The 16,721-nt window shown below is 32.7% G+C and overlaps 1 protein-coding gene across 2 annotated transcripts in view; it reads left to right on the forward strand.

Annotated features, from left to right (window-relative positions):
* The first annotated feature begins 441 nt into the window (after positions 1 to 441).
* The window catches only part of LOC124357289 (folliculin-interacting protein 2), a 43,125-nt gene continuing 26,845 nt past the window's right edge, over positions 442 to 16,721 (forward strand). Inside the window, exons 1-5 of one of the 2 annotated variants that reach the window (XM_046808938.1) lie at positions 442 to 770; positions 8,359 to 8,566; positions 9,397 to 9,569; positions 10,844 to 10,932; positions 15,206 to 15,382. In XM_046808938.1, coding sequence (XP_046664894.1) covers positions 676 to 770; positions 8,359 to 8,566; positions 9,397 to 9,569; positions 10,844 to 10,932; positions 15,206 to 15,382 — 742 coding nt within the window. In that variant the 5' untranslated portion in view covers positions 442 to 675. The remainder of the gene's footprint in view (positions 771 to 8,358; positions 8,567 to 9,396; positions 9,570 to 10,843; positions 10,933 to 15,205; positions 15,383 to 16,721) is intronic. The other variant, XM_046808939.1, reaches the window with a different exon arrangement.

Below are 16,721 nucleotides of genomic sequence, written 5' to 3' on the forward strand. Positions count from 1 at the left end.
TCTCTCTTGGGCAAGTTAAAGCCTTCATTTACTTCTCTATAATAATCACCTTTGGACAACAAAATAAAAGCAATCAACTTCCCCATGCGTTATTCAATGCTGTAGGAGCTTTTCCGATTCGAATTAATATGAAACAGTACTTTTGATAATAACACTTTTGATAATGTAACACTAATATCAAAGCTTTGATTTTCCAGATACATGGAAAGAAGCAGTAAGTCAGTAGTCAATACTATGAATCTCATAATATTTTATGGATCGTTTGAACACAGGTGTATTATATATACTTTTTAAATACTTATAACTTTTAATATTCGAAGTAAAGAAGATATAACATCTGCAGTACATTAAGTTATGATACATCGTATTTGCCATAAAATTGGCACGATTTCGAGTAATTTTTTATGGATGTCTGCCAGATGACTCGTAATCATGTGACTGTATTTGCACGTGACATTTTGTGTTGTTTGTATTACTGGATTTAAAAACATTTACTTTTTGGATTTGGTGAGAAGGTTATGACTGCTGTCAATTTATTAACTATCTAAAATGTTTAAAGTGTATAAATTACACTTGAGATTTAAGACTATGGTATTTCTAATGTGTTTGTTGTTAATGAATTTAAAAAATGATGATAAGTTGGGATAATTTACAACCAAATGTATAATTTTAAAGATGGCCTTATTTTATCGACTGTTTTCTCCCAGAAAAACAAATAAAAAGGACCAAATCTCTGTCACAACTGATGAGGGCCTGATAAAGGATTACAAGTAAGTTTAAAACTGATGAATGATTCTTAGGCTAACCTCAAAGTTTATTATTTTAAATATAGGCTATAGGGCAAGATCAATGTGAACAGAAGAAATAGGGGCAGCCTTACTTAAATGTAGTTTAAGCAGTTTAAAAGATATATTTATTTCTGGGAAATTGAATGGGTTGATCTATTTAATCATTTAAGGACACTTGAATTTTGGCAATCAGAACTCTTTCTGTAGTGTGTAGTGTACCGACATGGAAAGGGAATGGTTTGTAAAAGGAAACATGAAATAAGAAAGAAATAACAGAAAATATGTAAGTTATGGTGCTTGACTCAGGTAGCTAGGTTGGCCCTCAGATAAATAGGTCGGTGTTTATTGAGTATAGATACACAATGTTTTTGTTAAAAATTGTTCAGAAACCATCCTGTAATTTATACTAAGAGCAGAGTATGATAAGCGAACCCAATTTTATTCCTAAATTTTTTACCTAGCCTACCTCTTCTTGATTACTAACCTCTCCCACCCAGAAAACCTTGTCACCAAGAGCTGGTCCCTTAGATTGGTGGACTAATTGAGATATAATTCGGAACTTCAAACAAGTTAAATTATTTTTGTGCAATATATGGTTTGTTCACAACATAACATTTTTTTATTGTAGGCCTTTATTATTTTAAGAAATTTATAACCCTCCAATTCCCCTTAGATTTTCCGTAAATGCCAAGCCGTTATTTCTAGTTTTGCAAGCTTTCTTTCTAAAATCTGTAAAAATTAGTTTTTATTGCAAACCTAACTATATTTGGTATCATTTTGTTCTCAATGAACATTGTAATACAATGATAATAAGTAACTCTATTAAATATTTTCATGTGAATCTTCTATGGTCCTGATTTTGTTTTTTTGCATTTAAAACAGGAGGAGAGGTTTGCCGGGAAAATATAGTTAAGTATATATATTTCAAATTCCAAGATAGCCTAAAGGTCACAAATTTATTGTAGTTTCAGAAAATGTATAGTATTGTATGATTCTTAAATAAATATATAAATAAATTTGTTTTAGCGCAAAAAGTAGTACAAGAAGTGTGGTCTCATGATCAAAAACACATAGATTTGTAAAAATGTTTATAAATTGTTATATCTAAACTGTAAACCTTTGAACTATATTTGGTACCATTGTATTTACATGAAACTATAGAACACCATAATAATAAACATTGTGAGAAAACCTAGTTTTAATTTGTTATTGTAAGTAGAAACCATAATAATACGTTTATAAAAAAAGGGATTAATTACCTGATATAAACAGTTATTCTATTAATGTTTTGGGGTATTGTTAAATTTTACAATAATCTAAGGTCATAAATTTATTACAGTTCAAATTAAAATTCAAAACAACTTTATTCATATAATTTGTACAATTACATTTAAAATTATACAAATAAAGAACAGCATCAGTGATATTTTATTTAAAATATTTTTGTATTTCCATAAATTCTTCAAATGAATATAAAACTTTGTTGGTTAAAAATATTTTAAGGTGTTTTTTTTTAACTATAAATTATTTTCTATACTAAGTAAGTCTTTTGGAATTTTACTTATAAACTTAATTCCTGCCAAGCTTGGTTTCTTATAATGAAATTCCAACGAGTGTTCATGTAATGCCAATTGGTTTCTATTTTGAGTAAAGTAGTCGTGACGACCCTAATCGATGTAATTTGCAAATATTTGATCTGACTATCATTACTGTTTCAAGTATATACATTCCATAAACAGTTAAAGTTCCCAATTTAGAAAAATAATCTTTCACAGAATCCCAGTCCTTTAAATTTAGTATTATTCTAACTGCCTTTTTTAGAAGTTGCAGAATGCTTTGCAGACTTTTATTACTAGTGGCCCCCCATACAACGCAACACCAAAGGTGATATGAGAATGTATACTGTGGGTATATTAGATGGTTTTTTGAATTTCTATTGAGCAATATTTGGTCATGGATTTAAGAGCAAATAATACGGAAGATCTCTTTTTTTTTTGAAGTCAAAATATGCTCATCCCAAGTTAGGTTCCCATCCAAAAGTAATCCTAGAAATTTGGTTTTTGTTACCTGAGAAATTTGTACATTGTCTATTGTTATATTTGGCATGGGTTTATTCATATTTTGTTTTAGTGCAGAATGAAATTAAATTAGTTTTGTTAAAGTTTAGTAATAAATCTTTATTACAAAAATAATTATTGATATACAATCATGAGCTCCGTTTTAGCTACAATTTCTATTTCACTCAAGTTTTACCAGTAACTATTAAATTATTAGTGTAATCTGCATATAAACACAGCTTGCTCTGATCACTTGTCAAAACATTTGGTAAACCCAACGAATATACCAGGAAAAGAGTAGGTCCTAGGATGGAACCCTGTGGCAAACCGTGGCGTGTTATTTATAAAGAAGATTTTGCTTGTGTGATTAAATTTGTTGAAGTCACAAACAGCAAGTCAACTTATTGTGGTCTTTTTGAAATATAAGAAGCAGCCAAGTTAATGCAACATTTTTAATACCAATATTCTTTAAATTTTCTACTGTATCACATTTTGATATATATATTTGATAGTACAAATTCTTTAGTAAGATCCATAAAAATACCAATCGTATCATTCCCTTTATCAATGTTGTCTACTATGGTCTCAATGAAATGTGTCCCAGCAGTTGTAACAGATTTGCCAGCTCTAAAGCCGTGCTGTTCTCTGTCAAATATATTATTCGCCTCTAGAAAATAAAGTAATTGTAAATACATAACACGTTCAAAAATGTTAGAAAAGGTTAGTAAAATTGATTAAGGTTGGTTATATATATATATATATATATATATATATATATATATATAGTAATATTTTGTTATATAACTATAAAAAACTTACAAAAACAAAAAAGTGGATTAAACTATATTTTTCTGCAAAGACGAAAATAGCAACTTCATTATAACATTTCTCAGCTGTCATAGAACAATAAAAAAACCAGTGCTGTGTTCGACAACTTTACCTTTCAAATGGTATATGAATTACATCCATACTTTATTGTTTACATATTATAACAAATGAGATTAAAAGGTCCTTGAGGCTTAGGTGCATGGTAATAGGCTGCCCTATAGAAGAGGAAGAAGAAGCGGACGGGTGGGCCCAGCAGGCCAAATCAACGGATACCCATTGATTTGCAGTCGTAGGGTTAAAATTGGTATTAAATTAAATTTGTGGTAATTAAAATTAATAATTAATGGTAATTTGTTGTATTGAAATCCAAATTGGTAGTCTAAATACATTTCTTTACCAACAAACTTTGATAGGTGTTTAAACTATGTTTTCTTATGATTTAAGTTAAAGTTAAAGTTCATTCCTAACTTAAAGCCTTGGTTATGAATCCTTCTGAGAATATATATCATCCCCATGGGGCAGCTGTGAACAGCAAGTGAATGCGGTTTTACGTAGTTCGCGTACCCGACACCAGACTTGCAACCATTGCTTCTCCAAACAACCCTCCATTAGCCCCTCGCCTACCCGAAAAATTCACAACCCTATAAGGAAGGCCAGCAGATGTTCAGGATTTGTCGGTGGTAAACTACTCGGCTCTGTCTACGTGATCTTTCGCTATGAGCCATTGCCTGTTTTCAGGCCTCTGAAACAATATTCTGAGACCCTCGTTTAAAAATTTTGTGAATTTAATAGCTCACCCAGTTCTTGAGCAGCAATCCACAGTTTCCATCTGTAAAGTGTAAGCCCTTTCCTCCGACCAATAGTTCCTAGGAGGTATCACAATCCTAAAGGGTTTGTCAAAGGAAAATATTTGAGGCATCTGATCAGAGATCATGTGCAGAGCATCCCCCTGAATCAAGATGCTAATTCTACAGTGCCCACTGCTTCAGCCCAACCAGAGTCCCGACAGTAGGCACTCCTGGCCCTAGCCTGAATGACAATGTCCAGGGGGGGGGGAGGTTGAGGCAACAGTCTAGAGCTGCACCCGGTGCACTAGGTAAAGTCCCAGTGATAACAAGGCAAGCCATCCTTTGGATGCCTGCCAGACAAGCTGCCACCATCTTGGCCTCCGTTTTTGGCCACCAGACAACAGCTCCATACATTAGTGCAGGTCTGACTACGGACCAGTACAAAAGCCTTGGCTTAAGTCCCCAAGACCCACCTATCACGCGTCTGCATTGAATTAAAGACTATTTCCCCCTGGCGATGACCCTTTCTAGATGAGGTCCCCAGTTTAGAGTTCTATCTAGGATCACGCCCAGGTACTTGACCTCGAACTTCAACTCAATGGAAGAACCTCTGAGTAGAAATAGACCAATACCCTCCATCTTACGCCTCCTGGTATAGCCAAACACAGCAGCCTTGGTGGGGTTGACAGTAAGGCCCACACCTTCACACCAGTTTCCCACCATGTTTAGAGCAGCATTTGTCAGTTCCGTGACTGTTGTGTTGAACTTGCCACTCACAAGAATCACAATATCATCTGCGTACCTCTGTGACACTCTCCAGGACAGTGGAATGTACCTGAGGACCATGGAGGCTCTGAATAGTCTGCACAGCTGGGGAAGGAGGATATACAGCCCTCACTGCAAGTAAACCGGCCTCACCCTGTCTCCCCCAGGAACTTTATTGGGACTAAAAGAGTTAATCGCCCACTTGATCTTTCTGAAGGTTATGACATGGTGCGTCAGACTTCATTGCAAATGAGAGGTCTCCTGTAGGTCTTCACTGCTGAATGGTTGATCATTGTCATGAACAGTACAGTCCAGAAAGTGTGTTCCCATCATAACTTTTAGAACTCTCTCTGGTTCAGTATTGTATACACCTTGATCGTCTTTGAGACCACCAAGTGGTGAGATGGGATTTTTTGCTAATAGTATCTGAAGCCTTGCACAGCTCTGCACATGATCGATGTTGGTGCAGAGTTTCTTCCAGGCTAATCTCTTAGCCGTACGGACCTTGCAGTTGTACAGTGCAAGAGCCTCGTGCTAGGTCTCCCAAGTACCCCAAGTTTTAGCTCTCCTGAATAAAGCCCCGACCCTCTTCCTCAAAGAGGCCACTTCAGGGCTCCACCAGGCTACTTTGGATCTACTCCTGTTGATAACAGGACAGATGAGATCAAAAGAGCCCACAATTGCAGAGGTCAAACTGTCGGCAGATTTGTCCAGCAGCACCGTGTTATGAATCCGTTTCCCATTAGTACAGTCAAATTCTAGTTGTGCTCTGGGATTTTCCTTGTATGATACCCAGTTTGTGTTTCTCGGATTCCTATACTGAACTTTTTCAAGCACTAGTTCTCCGATTTTATAGCAGTTGTGAGCATTATCAGAGAGGGAGGACTCGTCAGACACATGACAACCGCATATCCGATTAACCATACCCACCCTCCATCATCATGGTCACATCTATCTCCTCCCTGTGCGTTCTCGTGCGAAACGTTGGTACATTTCCCACATTTGCAATCACTAGACTATGGGATATCATATATTCCAGAAGCGGCTTACCCTGTTAGTGTTGATGCTGCCCCACGTCTCGTTGTGCGAGTTGGCATCGCATCCAACCACTACCTCTGAGCCGCTCCTCCCAACATGGTCCACCAAGGCAGCCATCTCTCTGGAGGGTGTAGAACCATATCATCATATGGGAGGTATGATGATGCAATCATTCGTCAAGTCCCAGCCCCCATCAGCCTGACTGTGGCGAGATCCCTGCAACAAAACTCCAGAACAGGAATGCTGTTCACCTTGTTGTTTACAACAAGCTCTGGCATTATTAACCTGGGCACTAACAATTTTGACCTCTGTCATAGAAAGCCCTGATATTTTACCCTTACAAATCCAAGGTTCCTGTATCAGGGCCACATGAAAATCTTCCGACAGAAAGCGTCTGCAGAACACAGCTGAAGCAGCTTTCTTGTGCTGCAGATTGACCTGAAAGACATTGACCCCCATGATCAGCCGCCCTATCCCGCATCCTCAGCTGGACCTGCTCTATACCAATGAACACCCTCCAGTTCCTTCCTTTAAGAGTAGCTGAAGACTGCTCTTCAACCAGAATCACCATAGCTCTGGAACCTTCCAGTCAGACATGGAGATCCCAGCATTCTGCCTACCAATGGCCCCCAGAATTGTTGCAAAGTCCTTCCCGGCCATAGGACCGTCGACCCTGAGGAAGACCTTGATACATCATATGAGCTCTATAGTCCCCATATACCACACCTATCCCCCCAGGGCCACCAAGGGCCGTCCCCGCTCAGAATGCACATTCGGGGTACTAGCCTAGATCCTGGGGTTTAGTTAAAGCAGGGCCACCATGCGCAGGACACTTGATAAGCGTTTATCCAAGCCTAACTAGGTCCTTGAATCTTGATGATTATCTTTAAGTGAAGAGAGTGCATTTTCTATAATATTTTACAGTAAATTCGCTTCGCTGTAACAGCTGCAACATTAACCCTTTTACCGCCACAAACATATGCAATTTGGTGTACGGTGCATGACGTAACTTTAACTCTGGTAAACTATATTTTAAACTTATTTTAAAATCATAGCATAATTATATTATTGCTATCCTAATAATCCATTTTTTGGGAGTACAGAGTCTGAGCACTAAAGAAATTTAAAATGTATAAAACCATTTTGAATTATATTTATAAATAATGTTAATTAGCTGACATATGCATTCAACTAGTGCGGATTGGACCACTTGACATTTTTGTTGTTCTATCACTCTTAGGTATATTCATTTTTTAATTTTACACACATCAACTATTTAAAATGGGCTTTACCTTTATTTTGGTGTAAATTTTATTTGTATCTATAAAAAATAACCATGTAGTAGAAAAAGGATTCAAAGCCAATCTAATCAGTCCATGGCATTTTTCGGTCTGAATCTCTAGAAGACGAGAAAATTGGCCTGTGGTGGTCCTCAAGTTAATTCTGATACCCAAGTAGAACGGCCCTTGGCAGTAAAGGGGTAAAATAACCTAGTAATAAGTGAATCTGGTTATTTGTGTGGTTGGCATTAAACTGAGTAAATTTAAACTCTTCTTGTTTCAAGTTAGTTGAGTTCTTGTTCCCACTTCAATAGTAAACTGAATTTGTTGACCCATCTATGTTTACTAGAAATTCTAAGTCTAGTTTCATTTCCCTTTGAAAAATGTTTTAATTTATTAAATATTCTATTGAAGGTTGATGATGGTAACCAGCAGCAGCTATATACGTGTTTGTTACCTTAGCACTTTGTTTGTAACCTTAGCACTTTCCATAAATTTTGCACACAACAAATATTTCTGCACACTCAACCTGCTGTGGTAAGAATCTCTGAAGAAAATAAATGATCTAAATACCACCAAAAGCTGGTTTCATAGCAAGAATACCTCATTACATATTTTATAAGTAGTGTTATAGAGTATCTGATTAAGAAAACTTCACAATAGAATGACTGTAATCAAAATGTTTGTATAAAACCCCATTGTTAATCTCTACACAATTTTGTTACAGTATTGTAGATTGTTATTTTGTTCAAAATCAAACGTTAACAAGTTAATTTTAAAATAAGTTATTGTCAGAAAAACTTATTGACAACAGTTTTATTTTCAGACCATACAGTTACCATCTGGAGAAGAATGAAGTCAGAGTGTTACTATTCAGAGAATGTGACTGGAGGGGAAGGAAACTTCTGTTTGATTCAACATCAGTTGAAAAAGTACCTTTTGATCCCAAAAATCTGTTATCAAGACCAAGAAGCAATTCAAGTGATATGATAGTTGAAGTTACTAAAGGATATGGTTATAAGGTATACATACAATTTGTATACACAATTACGTATTTATATGTTTCATCAGATTTTTATAAACTCTGGTTTTGAACTTTTTTTTTTTTTAAAGGAGAGGCCGATCCCCTTTTAAGCCTTATTCTGTTCGCCCTCATGGGCCACTGGCCTGTGCGAGGATCTTATCAAACAGAATAAGGGGGATAGTTGATACAGTACAAGGTCAATGGTACTGATCAAAAGTGCAATGGTCACTGACAGGATTTGAACCTGCGTTATCTCTAACTCAGACCCAAAGTCCAACGACTTAGACCGCTCGGCCATTGGTACTCCCAACTCTGTTTATTATGAAATACACCTTATGTAGAACTTAAATAAAATAATTAACCAAGTGTAGTCTTTAAAAAAATGTAGAATCTTTATGGTCTGGACCAACATTGTTGTTTAATATGATTTGGACGTAATAGAGATTGAGTTTTTTTATAGGAATTTGATAAATCACTCTCCACGATCAAATAAAATTGAATTAATGCCCCAGTGAGTATAATAAACACAAGCTGAAGATGTACAGTTGTGTTAGCTAAATGTTATGTTTTGTGCACACAATACATACGTTTTGGAATCAAGCACTGTACTGCATCTTTAATTATTATACGATACTGTACAATGGGGCACGGTTTTGCTATTTATTAAAGGCGTTTGGATTCAAAGATATTATATAAAAAATGTAAACATAATAACTATTGCAACAAGACTTAAAAAATAAACACAGTAGGCTATGATACAACCGTTGTTTTAATAATAAGAAAGTATCCCTTACCTGATATTAATATTTAAATTTTCTATATTTTTAGTATAAAAAACCTCATGCTGACATTAACAATCTTGGAGAAACAATTTTTGGCTCTATTGCCATGGCAACACGAGGACCATCATTAAAAGTTCATTTGATGAAAGATCCAGTACGCATCATGTTCACCAAAGTGATACAAGCCCCCCGGTCTGGAGTCAGAAGACGTCAAATAAGGTAGTGTTTGGTTAAACCATTTAGTGAAATGTATTGTTCTTGTGAAAGATAGTGCATTCTATGCTAAAGATGAGTTCCAAATTTATTTAATAATAGTGAAACATGAAACCACAATAAAAATAAATGGTAATAATATCACAGTTGTAATTTATATCAGGAAATGTGAACTCAGAAGTTGTACAATAAGATAGATTTTACAGAATATTTGCTTGATTGATTTATAAAAAAATCATTAATTTTTCTAAGGTAAGAAATATTGTATTAAAAGGTTTTTGAAGTGTTTAATCTGTAGGCCATGCCTGTAAAATCTATGGGACTACGTTTCCTCCTGTTGAGTGAAGATTTTACTTTACACATGTATGCTCCCTCCAGATTATGGCTGTAGTTGCTATGGGTAAAAACGTTTACCATTATGGACTGAGGGTTTTATACTGTTTAAAAAAATAATAATATAGAGAGCAATATTTCATGCATATTTTTGACCATGTCATATTTCTAAAGAAGAATAACAAAATCTTTATGAAAATAAAATATGTAACATTTTAGATTAATTAAAGGTAAAAAAAATCAAATTCAAAAAATTACTCCAAAATCATATTTATATGTTTTTATAAAATAGATTTTAGTAGTTAGTAAGTTATTCCACAGGGAAAAACATGGTTTCCTTAGATACTATAGGCATAGTCGTCAAAGTATTAGTATAAGTCAAATTAAACTTTATGGCTTCTAGAAATATATTGTTGCTGCAAAACACATTTTCAGATATTTTTTGGAATAACGGTTATGAGTATTATTTTCCTAATTATGTAGAAAAATATCAACAATGGCTTAATAAAACAATAATACATTAAAATAAATTAACTGCTACTACTAACGAATGTACAACTAGTTATATAAGTAGATTCCTTAATTGTATGTTATTAACTAACTTATCATTTATAATTACTGCTTAATTTTTAAATTGTTACACTTTGTTTATGTTGTAAGGAGTTTGAGTTATAGTTTATACACTATTTCATGTACCAAAATTAGAAATAAATTATGATTCAATTCAATATTTTGCACAGTGCATAGGTAGACCGGACCAATGTTTGTACAATATTCATATCATTAGCCAGAGGGAGGAGACACTGGTCAAAACTTGTCAACTTTAAGTCACTCATGTTATTGGATATGTACACCAAATATTATGAGAAGATGTCATTTTAAAGATGACAGTATCCACACCATAAAATATATAATTCAGAATTAATCTTAAATCTGAATTTTTACAGTGATGAGAAGACTGTTGAAGACTCTCAGGGTAGCTCTGTCAATTCTATGGGCGATTTCTACAACAACAGTTCCTTTGATTCAAAACAAGGTACAAATTCTACTGTTTTAAAATATCATAGTACATTTTAAATTGTTCTTAAATAATTTAGCTTTAATATAAAATATCTAATGATACAGAATTGTATTTTTTTATCTATCTATTTATTTATTTTCACAGCACCACAAACCTGTATGAAAGCTAAGGTAATAGAGACAGGAAAAAGTTATTGTGAAAAGTTACCTACAACCATTTAAAGTTGTTCTGAATCAAGAACAGGAAGGTGATTCATTCCGTGATTTACCGTTTCTGGAGTTAATTTCATTTTAAATATTTCCTTTTTATTTGAAAGTATTGTACATTACTTTATTATAACAGACTTAATATGTTATTGATAAAAATTCACTTATTTAATAAACTAAAATAGTGATATTTCATTTTTGTATAATGAATGGCTAGCTAAATCTAACTTAAGAATACAATTATTTTTTTAAGCTAATGGGAAACAAAATCAAAGCCTCTCCAATGACTTTTTAACCTTTAAGTGTAGGGAAAAGACATCTAAGAGATTAAATAAATATATATTTTTATTTAAAACTGTTTTTAGTTTATGGTGTTAGATGAATTACTGAATTAACTACGTATTATATTTAACTATAAAGAAGTTGTGTTGAGTTTACCATGCCTTTGACCCTTTGAGTGCCAGGGATCTCGCTATGAGATAAAAACATGCTTGAGTGCCGAGAGCCTCGCTCCGAGACGAGACGTTCCTACGCGAAGAGTGGCGGAGTCTCGCGAACGAGACGATTTCTATTTTATTTTGTAATACCTCTATAATTTATCCCATACTGGCTGATATCATACCAAAGTCCAATACATTAACTAAACTAACATTTTGAACTACTATTTCTACTTTTTAATGCTGTTAGATGACGTAAACAACTAACTAAAATACAACCCTTTCTCAGTTGGATCGCGATCGTGGTGTCGTGATGAGTAGCAGAACGTTTTTTAGGTTATATAATTGTGCGTTTTTATTAATTTAAAATGTTTCTAAGTTATATTACATATTAAAATTAATAAAAAAACTGACAGTCACTTCCGAGTATCAATGAAGATTGTTGTAGAGTTTGTTTGAAAATTACCTGAATAAGGTTATGTTTATGTTTTGAGTTTTGTTTTAGTAATTATTGTTATAACACACATGATTTTGAATTGTTTTAAATGGCTTTTATCATTAAAGTATTGAATTTTCTAAAAGAATTAAAAAAAGCTTTTTATGTTGAAAAATAATCTTTAACTGAATATTTTCCAAACCCCTGTGCTTTTTAGCAAAACAAACCTCTAGTGCTTGAATAAATTTAATAATTGTGTTTATTGTAAAGTTTTAGGTTATTACACATGATTTTAGGGTATTTTAAATGCTCTTTATCATAAAAGTAAATAAATAAATAAATCTTTATTTGTCGTTCAAATTCTTACAATCATTGACAATGTCATGTTGCAGCCTAGGGCATGGTCAAAATAAAACAATTTTATCAAAATAATTTAAACTTAAACCAACATTCAAAAAAGAAAAAACAGTGCTTTAGTAGCATAAATTAGTCAGTGAAGGTTAATTTAAAATAAACTAGGCCTAGATATATAAATTAAATAGTAAATAAACAATTGTTAAAATTTACATATAAAAATTATTACATATCTAAAATGTAATGTTTTTTAATTCTAAAAACTCGTCTAAACTATAGAAAGGGTGTTTCAAAAGCCAACTATAAAAAAGCTTAGTGAAGGTTTTATGTGGATACTTATTTACCAGAGGTTCCAAAAAATTATAGATTTTCAGCGATGTTACCATGTGACTATTTAAGGTTTTACTGAGGCGGTGATAACCAATTGCAGCATTGTTTTTAGTTCTAGTATTGTATGAATGAATTTCGTTATTAAATTTTAAAAATTTTGGATTTTTTAGAATATAGTTAATTAAATCAAATATATATAGATTGATAACCGTTTGAATCTCTAACAGAATAAAAAGTGGTTTACAATGTTCCAGCGGTTGAGAATTAGTCATTACTCTATAGCTTTTTTTTGAAGAATTAAGATGTCTTCAGTTCCTGAGCAGTTGCCCCAAAATATCAAACCATATCGAAAAACTGCTTGGAAATACGCAAAATAGGCAGTCCTCACATAGTTTTTAGGAACAGCACTCTTAAGGCGACCTAACAGGTAAATAACTCTAGAAAGCCTCTTGCTTATATATTCTGTATGTTGGTTCCAGTTTAGTTGGTTATCTATATACATTCCTAAAAATTTTACATTGGAGCTAAAACTGTTATCAAGAGGGGCCAAATAAGGTTTCAAGCTAAAAATTATATTTTGTGTCTTTTCTTCATTTAATAGAAATCCATTAGATCGAAACCACTGGGGCACCTATTAAGGTTTCATCTGAAAATTTTGAGAGTTCTCCAATGTTATTTGCAATGTTAATAAAAGTTGTATCATCAGCGTAAAGTATTGTTTTAGCTGTCACTGAGAAAGGTAGATCATTTATACTGATTAAAAATAGAAGTGGTCCAAGGACAGAGCCCTGTGGGACACCATGTTTTACTGAAATGTCCTTGGACCTTACCCCATTGATGGTAACTATCTGTTGTCGATCATGTAAATAAGACTTGAAAAATTTCAATGTAGGATCTGAAAACCCGTAATAATTTAGCTTTGTGATAAGATCACAGTGGTTAACACAATCAAAGGCTTTGCTCAGGTCACAGAAGGTGACCTGAGCAAAAGCCTTATTTTCAAATACCTGATTAATTTGTCTAATCAAATCATCTATTGCATCAACAGTAGATTTAGTCTTTCTAAAACCAAATTGAGATGCATTTAAAAGATAATTGCTCTCCAAGAAATCATCTTTGCAAGTAAATTAACAAATACATTTTTCTTATATTAGTTATTTTACCTTAAATTGGATGTTTATTTTGTTTCCGTAGAAAAGTCACTGTCTAAAGTGATTTTTAATTTTTGTAAACTATATAAACATCTTATATATTTTCTGATGCAGAATTCATTTACCTTTCAAACGAATTAAACGAATTAAAAAGAAGCTTTTAATGATCAAGAATAAATTTTAAGTGAATTTTTTCTGAAACCTTGTGTTTTAGTAAAAATAATCTCTAGCAATAAACTAGTTATAAAAAGTTTGTTTATGACACAATATTAGGTTATTACACTTGATTTTGGGTTGTTTTTAAATTCTCCTTATCATGAAAGTATTGAAATTTCAAATAAAAATGTTTTATAATAGTTATTTCACCTCAAACTTGATTTTTATTTTGTTTCTGTGGAAATGCTGCTGTTTACAGTAATTTTTTAATTTAAAAAATTATATAAAAATTTAAATGTTGAATCATTTCTGATACGTAATTCATTTACTTTTAAAAATAAATAAAAAGAAGCTTTTTATGATCAAAAATAAGTTATATGTAAATTTGTTTCTAAAACCTTGGATTTTCGTCCAAAACCCTTTGGCACTTTTCGCACAAAAAGTCACACACAAAACAACAGCATTTTTCAACATGGATTAGATTTTATCTCCTGGCACTAAAAGGGTAAAGGAAAACGTTTCTAGGATACATATTAGTACTCCAGCTTAACCCTGTTAGTTTCAGCATTCAATTTTTCAGACATTAAAAATTATTGTATAAGTTAAGTAGTGTACGTACCATTTATCAGTCTTCTGTTCCTCTTATATCCTTGGTTATTGTATTAATATGGTATCGTCAGCTGTATGACACTGTTATTTTTCTATCATTGGACTTTTGTCCAAATTTAAAAAAATGTTATAATTATAAAAAATACAATAAAAACGGAAAATTATTAAAAATACAAGTAACATTGTTTTAGCTGGCACTTTTGGTATAGACAATTGATTTTTCAGTAGATCTAAAAGAGTTAAAGAATTACTAATTTCACTTCAACTATATTGTGAAACCGTTGAGTATAGTTACCACATAGTTTAAAAAATTATTTATTTATTTTTTTATAAAAGAGGGTATGCCTATAAGCTTTTGATTGATTATGTATTTCATTTATCATTGAGTAATAATGTTTATTAAAATGTAACTGACAGTCAATAAATTCTAAATAAATTAAAATTATAACCCTAACAAAGGAAGGTTTATAAGTGTTTAATAATATATATCGGAAATGTTTTATGAAATTTTGTTTAAGATGTGGATTTTGTATATAAAATCTGTAAAATTCATGTTATGATTCAGTTAGTACATTATGCTTTTATATGGTATAAATAAATCTCTTGCAGGATCATTTGAAGCAACTCTCAATGATAGTGGGTTTGGTGGTGGGCGTGAGTCATCTATGATGTTAAGTCCAGACTGGATGAAACGGTTCAGTCCCCAGCCCTGCTCATGTAGCAGCAATTGTCCTCTGCGTCCTCCCAGCATCCCAGGAAACATAGAGGACACTGATGGTGCAAATAGTGAGTTAGCTGTTGTTGATGTGTATCTTATACCTTATCTGGCGAACATCAATGTTGTATCCACCTACATTATTGTTGGCCTTGATAGGGTATAAGAATCACTTACAAATTTATTGAAAAATTAACTGATTTTTAATTACATTTTTTTAAAGTAAAAAATGTGCTTATTCTTAATCTAGTGAACGAGTTCTTTTGTGTATGTTAGAGTTTTATTTTCATACATTTTTTTACATATAAAGTTACCCTGCTAAGCTATCTTATTAGCCTGATTGTTAACATTGGCCATTTTCATGGGAGTCTTATCTCTGTTACTTGTGAGTTTTAGCTCTTTAAGGTCATCACCTGTACAATATAAAGCTTAAGATTTCAATAATTTACTGGTTTCCTATTTTAGCAAAAGCTTTAAAACTCAAAACAAGTGCATTTGGTGGGAATATTGAGAACAATATTTACTTCTCTTTGTTACTGCATAATTTTGTATATAGATAACCAATGTACATTTGAGACATCAGCATTTTTTTCTAATTTTTTACTGTATTGTCCAATTTATATATAATTTCTAGTACTTTAATTCTGATCAATAATTTATTAAAAATTTTGGATTATAGTTTCCAATTTTTTGAAACTACATTGACTTACAGAGAACAATTTAAACCTAAATGCTTAAAAATTCCTATAAACTTATTGGTTTGAAATTATTCCACTCCAGTTACATATTTAAAAAGAGATTTCAGTGTAGTAATACTTAAGAAAAATTAATACTTTATATAGTTATAAAGCCATTTTACAGCTTGAATGAAACTTTCAAAAACATTTCTGTGTGGACTACAAAATACCAATTTTTTAATATATACCATTGATGTATTCCAAAAAGGATACAAAATATAGAAATTTTAAGCCTGTGTTGCTCAAGTAACAATGAAGTATCTACATTAGTTTTCTTTGTCTCCTTGAAGACTCCTCTTTTCATCTTTCTTGTAAATCAGGTGCAGATTATTGTAACTTTTAATATTGTCGTAATAGTGGTTTACTGTAATTTATTCTCTGTTACTGTGCAACATTGACCAAGCTCTGAGGAAGTGAATCTTGCTCGTCCACAACCAATGAATGCACCACCAGTGAATGTCTAGACTTTCAGTCAAGACATTTTTATCATCATAACATCACCTGCTGATGCAATGATGACGATGAAGAAGTGAAACCACAGTTAACTCCTCTCTTATCAGAGCAAGTGACAAATTGCTTTAAAAAGAAATTTAAAAATTAACCCTTTGAGTGCCACGGGCATTTTCCAAAGGCATATGCATAAAGTGCCAGGCTGTTTTCCCCATATTTGCAA

The sequence above is a fragment of the Homalodisca vitripennis genome, chromosome 3 (genome assembly GCF_021130785.1).
Source record: "Homalodisca vitripennis isolate AUS2020 chromosome 3, UT_GWSS_2.1, whole genome shotgun sequence".
Taxonomy (NCBI): Eukaryota; Metazoa; Arthropoda; class Insecta; order Hemiptera; family Cicadellidae; genus Homalodisca; species Homalodisca vitripennis.